General features: G+C 44.9%; 1 protein-coding gene and 1 pseudogene across 1 annotated transcript; both read left to right on the top strand.

Annotated features, from left to right (window-relative positions):
* The first annotated feature begins 392 nt into the window (after positions 1-392).
* Positions 393-4,831, top strand: RPS27L (ribosomal protein S27 like). Its single transcript, XM_045294959.1, has 4 exons — positions 393-468; positions 1,428-1,536; positions 2,012-2,122; positions 4,708-4,831. Exons 1-4 carry the CDS (start codon positions 463-465, stop codon positions 4,734-4,736), a joined length of 255 nt encoding a protein of 84 aa, XP_045150894.1. The 5' UTR covers positions 393-462; the 3' UTR covers positions 4,737-4,831.
* A 2,623-nt stretch (positions 4,832-7,454) lies between these two features.
* LOC101649254 lies at positions 7,455-7,753 on the top strand (annotated as a pseudogene).
* Positions 7,754-7,968: the final 215 nt, after the last annotated feature.

The raw sequence follows: 7,968 nt of genomic DNA, 5'->3' as shown, positions 1-7,968 counted from the left end.
TGTATAGACACCCCTTAATTCAGACTTAGGACAAAGACCAACCATCCTCGCGCAGGAGACCACCAGCAGGAGGTCACAATGGTGTCCCACAAGCACATATTCCACAGAGAACGTACGAAATGGGCACATGGACACTGGATGCACAAGTACACTAGCCACAAAAGAACTGAGAATAGTTCAGATACTTGTGGTGCCTCCCACGGGAGTGCACTGGGGGCTGCAGGCCAGGGTCTTGGTTGGGACTCCTTCCCGGCACCCTCCACCCAAGGAGACCGCTAGGTGGCCTGACGCACCCCCACCACCACCGAGAGGAGCGCCTAGAGCGGACGCGCGCGCCCGCCCAGCCGCCCGCTCCCCCCGCCTCCTCGATGCCGGAAGTCGGCGCCCTGCGCTCGTGCGCCCGCCGTCGGCTGGCGCCGTCGCTGCAGTTGTGGACGCCGGTGGGCTGGCGAGAGGAGCGACATGCCGGTGCGTGGAGTTGTTTACTTTGGGGGTTGGTTTTCTTTCGGGGGGGAGGCTCGCTGCCCTCCGTGGCGGGGCCGCCGGGTCGCGCGTGGCGGACTGTGGAGACTTGCCCGGGCAGCGCTCGAGCCGCCCGCCGGGGCGCCAGGCAGGTGGGCCCGGCCGCCCGGCGCGGGGCACCCTGCTCCCCGCAGCCGCTTCTCCCGCCGCCTCGGTGCCCGGCGGGCGCCCGCAAGTTTGGGAGCTCCGCGCCGCGCGCACTTGGTGGTTTCGCCCCCGAGCCTTTTCTCGGAGGCGAGTTGGTGCCCGGTGCCCTTCGCACAGGGCGGCCACGCCGATGCTGCAGGCCAGACGTGGAAGCCTGGGCCAGAGAGCGCCCTCGCGAGTGCTCCCCTCCCGGGCCTCCCCCACCTCCCCCCAAGCCAGCCGCCTCGGAGCCCGTCTTACTGAGCACCCCGGGGTGTTTGTTTTCTTAAGTGAGGCGATTGCGTTCAGATGGACATTGCGTTCGGCTGACCATCTGGTGTCCGGTCGTCACAAAACCTCTTTCACAGGGGACCTCTTCAAAAGGCAAACTCGTGCCAAGTGACTGTGACTCCTAGCGATCCCATGGGACCGAGTAGCGCTGCCCCTGTGGATTCCCGAGGCTGCAGTCTGCAGGGCAGCGGCTGCCACACCTTTCCTCCAGGGAAGGGCCACGGACCTTCGGGTGGCCAGCTGCTGCGTTGGCAGGGCCACGCACCTTCGGGTGGCCAGCGACGCCCGTCACCACCACGTCATCGTAGCAAAGGGCAGCTTTCGCTAAGGACTTGGAAAAGGCAAACTTATAAATACGAACATTTTGATGAAAGCACACAGGCTTTAAATAAAGAGTAACGTTAGCAACTGAAGTGCCCTTGTCCCTCCTGAACAGGAAGATTATTATTTTTGCATGTCATAATATATATATATATTTTTTAATTCAGTTGGCAAGAGATTTACTACATCCTTCCCTGGAGGAGGAAAAGGAAAAGCATAAAAAGAAACGACTTGTTCAGAACCCAAATTCTTACTTCATGGATGTAAAATGTCCAGGTAAAAATTTAAATCTTAATTCTTTTACTGAGGAAAACGCCTATAGGAATGTCCGTGTGGCTCCAGGACCCCCTGTTGAGGAGAAATGAGATTACCAAACTGGTAAAGTCATAAGGGGCATATTTAAAAATAATTGTATTCAAACCTTTGTAGAAAAGTTTTGGGAGATAAAGGTGGGAATCCAAAGGGGACAATATTTGACTGATTAAAACTTTAAGCATAAAATACATACCAGAGTTTGAAATTGTAGGATGGAAAAGAAAGTGCTGGTTATATGTTGAAGTTAATATTTTGGATGCATTCAGTATGTTTTTAAAACTTTTTAAAAATTAAAAAATGTGGTTGCATTATCAGTTAGCTACATTTGTGGCTTGCTGTTAGTGCTAAAGTCCTTATTAGAAATATATTTAATAAAACAAATCAATACCATGTCATCTTTTGCTTCTCTCTTTGCCTTTTGCTTGTTTATTTTAAGGTTGTTACAAGATTACCACCGTTTTCAGCCATGCCCAGACAGTGGTTCTTTGTGTTGGTTGTTCAACCGTGTTGTGCCAGCCTACAGGAGGAAAAGCCCGGCTTACAGAAGGTACAAGAAAGTTTCACCATTGCCAGTTGAGCAGCATAACAAATACATGCATCCACAGATTTGATTTTTATGAGCAACTATCAGTGATAAAATACAAAAATCAAAACATCACTCCTTTTCCACATTAATGCACCAAGAAAAAAAAACTGTTATGTAGATCATTTTCCATATACTATGGTATTTTATATTATGTTTTTATAATACCATGACAGTATTTGAGAGTTCTTGTGATATTTGGTAGAGCTGTGAATTTCTTCTTCTCACTGGATTGTCAGACCTGATAAGATCTGAATTATGTCAGAAGATAAATTTAAGGGCAGTATTTTATTTTTAAATTTAATTTATTTTTAATGAATAATTTTATTTTGAATTCTTATAACTCTTATAGCAATCTATACATCAATTGTATCAAGCACATTTGTACATATGTTGTACATATGTTGCCATCATCATTTCCAAAACATTTTCTTTCTATCTGAGCCCTTGGTATCATCTCCTCTTTTTTTCCCCATCCTCCCACCCTCATAAACCCTGGATATTTATAAATTATTTTTATTTTCATATTTTACACCATCCGCTGTCTTCCTTCACCACCATTTCTGTAGTTTGTCCCCTTTGTGTGTGTGTGTGTGGGGGGGGGTGTCGTATGTCAATCATTGCTATTGGTTTCCCCTTTAAAAGCAGTCTTGCTCATAAAAGTATACTTGCAAGATTCTGAAACCATTAAATTGTGCCATGATCTTCATATGCTAATGAATGGTTAAATGAGTGCATCGGTACCAGTTTTCCTAAGTGTTCTGGAAAGATTCTAGTCAAAATTACTTTCTTACAAAAGTAATTCTGTGTAGTCCAAAAAAATTAAGAGTGTATTACTTACATTAAAGAATTTTAACTGAAAAAAATTTAACTGTTGAACTCAGGCTCATGGCCGTAAATAGACATCACTGTAACATTTGAAGGACAGGAGTGACAATTACAGTCATGTTAGTCATATATTTATTATTAGAAAATTTCCGGTATAAAAGGGTGAATAACAGGAGGAAGGTAAAAGTGAACAGGAAAGATCTAGGAAGCAAAGCTATGGATAAAGGCATAAACATAGGTATGTACATATGTAAATATATTAATTCATAAAAATAGAAGTATTGGCCTATGTACATATATGACAATACATTGAGGTAGTGGATAGACTTTGGGCCTCTACTCAAGGCCTCCCTCAGTGCAAGAATACTTTGTTCTAACAACCTTGCATTCTGTGATGCTCACCCTGCCTGCACGGTGGGTGAAGACAAAGCGGTGCATAAGCAAATGTGGTGAAGAAAGCTGATGGTGCCCGACTATCAAAAGATATAGTGTCCGGGGTCTTAAAGCCTTGAAGTTAAACAAGCAGAGAAACAGCAAGCCCACATGGAGAAGCACACCAGCCGGTGAGATCATGAGGTGTCAGTGGGACCAGGTAACAGGCATCTGAAGACCCCAAACAAGCAAACATAGTGTAGAGAAAGAACCTGCCGACGAGTCGAGTTGAGTTGTCCTGAAATGGGGAGTGAGGATTAAGGAAAAAAAGAGACAGAAAGTATTGGGAGGGCAACAGTGAATACTGAAGCCCAAAGTTTATTCTACATCTTCCTTTTATATATGCAGAAACAACCCGGGGTTACAATTAGTCTATTATGACAATATATCAGAAACTCTATATTCTGCCACGTCAAGGAGTCTTTGATAAAAATTAAACCTGTTTTCCCAGAACTTGCATGCGTCTTAGTCCTTAGTCTCAATGTCAAAGCGCAGACGCAAACGGCAGATACTGACGCCTGGGTTGATATCTTGTCAGCCGTTTCAAGGCTGAGTCTTAATGGCCTTCAACAGAGGGGGAGTTGGAGCAGAGACCCCAAATCCATCAATAGACATTGGGGCAGCCCCTCACAGAAGGGTCACAAGGAAGGGATGAGTCCACTAGGGTGCAGCACAGCACCTATGAAACACACTATTCCTCTGGTTCCTTGACGTTTCCTCACCCCACACTATCAGGACCTTTCACTTCAGGCTAGGCTGGAACATGTACACTGATACACAACACATGGAATCCAGGCCAGATAAACCCCTCAGGAACAAATGGGAGTAGTGAGGCCAGAAGGGGAACAGGGAGGAAGGGGAGAAACCAATCGCAATGATCATAACAACCCCCCACCCCACCCCCGACACACACACACACACACACCCTGAGGGAAATGAACAACAGAAGCAATGCAGGAAAGGAGGCAGCAGTGGGTGTAAGAGGTTATCAAGGGGTTACCAGGGGGGGAGGGAGTGAAGGGAAAAAACTGATAGCAAGGACTCAAATAGAAAATAAATGTTTATAAAATAATGATGGCAACATATGGACAAATATGCTTGATAAAATGAATGTATGGATTGTTGTAAGAGCCCCAATAAAATTGATTGTTTTTTTAAAAAAGGGTGAATAACTAAATGTTCATTTAATATTCCTTAGGCTGTGGATTTTTTAACTAAAATGCACTTTATGACACTAAAATGCTACTAAAGATAGATTTGTTTAACATGCGCTCACGATTCCTTTGCAGGCTGTTCATTTAGAAGAAAGCAACACTAATGCTGAACCAACTTCCTGAATCCTGTTATGTCACAGGAAGCCTTCTGCGCTCAGTAATGCTGGTTAATCTACCAAGATATTGTCATTATTTACCGCCCCCAAAGTACAGGGCAGTGAACTCCTATTTTGGTGTCAGTCCTTTCAATAAAGTTTAGATTATGGGAAAAATCTCTCCTATTTTCTGTATATTTGAGTATACCATACATTTGTAGTGTATTGTGTAAATCTGTTACACATTTTTAAAAAGACATTCTGATTAATTTGTTTCTCATGAATAGAAACCATCGATTTTTAATTTCCAGTCTTAACCAAATTGCTACAAATTAGGCCTAAATGATTAGAAATGGAGTGAATGCATTAGTTTGTTAATTACATATTGTAACCATAAAAACACAATACATGGAAGTGCAGTAAAAGCTGCCAAAGCCTGAACTTGTGTAAGGTGGGAACCTGTTATAGTAGGAACACAAAAATAGTTTCCACTGAAACAAACAATAGAAATGGCTCAAAGCTTTAGAGCCTGGAAAACAAAGCAGTCCTGTCGAGTTCCGGTTGTCACACGCTTCCCTAAGATTGCAGTCACAAATCACAGTGCCCTTTCAGGATCACGTAAGGGGGGTTCAAGGGTCACTTAAGCCACAGTGCCAGGATCAGAAGGAAAGGTGACCGCGGAAGCAGAAGCTGAAGGGATGTAGGCCCTTGAGCCGTGAATGCACACTCTAGAACAGCGCCCCTGGGGGCGGGGCGGGGCTCTGGGCAGTAATTCCCAGAGAGGCGCTGAGTAATTTTTCCTGAAAAGGGGCCGTAGTCCCAACCAGTTGAGGAACCTAGGCTCTAGAATATGGAAAAGGCAAAGAAAGCTTTATGTAAAGCTTTTTCTCGTACGCATATGAGTGTCTGAATTTGTTTCTCTCGTCTCCCCAGACTGACATGACCGGTCAGATCGTTGTTTTCTTTTGGGGGTGGGGGGTGGGGCCGATGATACTGTAATTCTTTGGGTTAGAGAAATACAATGATTGCGAGTTGATAGGGGTTGAGGAAACAGACCACAATTTATTTTTAGCTACGTTTTAATTACTGAGTGTACATGAAAGCAACAAGCACCATGGGAAATCTATCTTTCCACTTTTCTCTGGCCTAATGACTGCCTTTTGGTCTGTGGACAGGTCCACATGAGTCCAATGTAGTGGTTTGGAATTCCATTTTTCGAAATGTTATCCAAAATTTCATATGATCCACCGAGACACCAATAAACATATCTCTTGTGTTCATTGCTTTCAGCCATGAACCTTTCACCTTTCCAGATCAAGAATCCATCTGAGATCTTCATCCATGTTGCCTCATAGGGTGTGTTAGTCTGGGTACTTTAAAGAAACAAATCCACAGAAACTCGTGTATAAGAGAGAGTTTTATATAAAGGTTGTGTGCATCAATAAAACATTCCAACCCAGTGCTGCCCAAACCCACAAGTCCAACATTAACCCATTAACCTGTATGTCCAACACCAATCCACAAAGTCCTCCATCTCACAAAACATACACTATGATGCCGACTGCAGGAGGAAAGCCGAGTCAGTGAATGTGTAAGCATCTCAGCACTGGCAGGGGTCTCCACACGGGTGCTCCAGCACCCAGGGCTGCATCGGGGTAGGTCCATGTGGCTTCTCAGGGATGTCTTGCAGGAAGCGAGCCTTGCCAGCTAAAGCAGGGAACTGGCTAAGGCAGCTGCACCCTGGTCAGACCATCACAAAGCAAGAGACCTGAGAACTAGAAAGGCGAGGCTCACTGAGCCATTTATCGCTCCGGTCTTCAACTAATCCCACGTGTATTTATCGGCCAGATTGGCACAATAAACCTTAACTATTTTATCCAGCCTGCATCATAGGGGGGGGAGGATCTACTGATAAAATAGATATATTATTCCATAGTTCAATCACATCAAACAGAATTGTACAATTGCTTCCATAATCAGTCTCCAAACACTTCTTTCCTGGACTCCTTGATATCATCTCCCTCTTATCTTCTCTACCCCTTTGTATCCCCCACCCCAGCCCTCTGCTCCAAATCCTTGTTATATTTGCTTTCCCGATAGGCTCAACATCCCTGAGTTTCATTTAACGAGAAAAATAGAAACAACACAGTTTCAATAGGGTGACACCCCAATGGCGATGCACCTCTGACATACACGCTAATATGAGAAACATAAGCAAAATATAACAGAATGGCACTGGTGCAGCTCTTTACCAGGCTGTCTGGTCCCTAGCCAGCAGACTGGATGCCCTACCTTTGTGCCTGTTCGGCTGCTTGCTCCTACTGCAGTGGACCCAGTATTTGTCCTTTTGTGCTTGACTAACCACTCAGAATAAAGTCTTCCAGGTCCCTCCCCAACTCGAGGTGCTTCATGGTTGCATCGCTGGTTTTTTATGGATGCGTAATATTCCATTGTGTGTATGTACCAGAATTTTTTTTATCCACTCTTCGATTGTTGGGAATTTAGGCTGTTTACAGCTTCTAGTTCCTGTGAACGATACTATGATGAACATGGGGGAGCAAACGTCTGTTCGTGATCTGCTTCTTCGTTCTTTTGGGTACATGCTCAGTGATGGTATTGCTGGGTCACATGGTATTCAATTGCCACCTGTTTTAGGTATCGCCATATCACGTTCCACAGTGGCTGTGCGTATTTACCAGTCCACCAGCAGTGGATACGAGAATTTGAAACGTGGCGGACAATGTGGACCAGCAATAAACTAACAACACAGTAGAGGAGCCTCTGCATCTCATTAGGCTCAGCCTGGAGGAATGCATGTATGTGAAAATGCGGAATCACCGAGAGCTTCGAGGCGGATTCATGCTTATGACCACCACTTAAATAGGGTACTGGGAGATGTGGAAGAAACTGTGACTACTATAGAAATTGATGAAGAGACATATAAGTCAACGAAGCGGAATATTCCGATGCTCTTTGTGCGGGGTGACAGTGTTGTGCTAGTTGCCCCTCCGCTGAGAGTTGGCTGAAACCAAGAATCTGTTCAGAGGGGAAGAGTGGAGCTTCCTGAATGTAGGCTGTCTTCTGAAGAGAAACCTGCGTAAACTTTGATGCTCAGAAGTAACCAAGAGTTCATCCTTCCTGACATAAGTTGGTTTGCCGCTATGAACCAAATGATATTTTAATTTTTATCCCACCCTTCCAATAAATGTAATCACACACACACACACACACACACACACAC

Source organism: Echinops telfairi, unplaced genomic scaffold (assembly GCF_000313985.2).
Source record: "Echinops telfairi isolate 266 unplaced genomic scaffold, ASM31398v2 ScPeMD7_4048;HRSCAF=4782, whole genome shotgun sequence".
Classification (NCBI taxonomy): Eukaryota; Metazoa; Chordata; class Mammalia; order Afrosoricida; family Tenrecidae; genus Echinops; species Echinops telfairi.
Note: the sequence above shows the minus strand (reverse complement) of the source record. Positions and strands in the feature narration are given on the sequence as shown.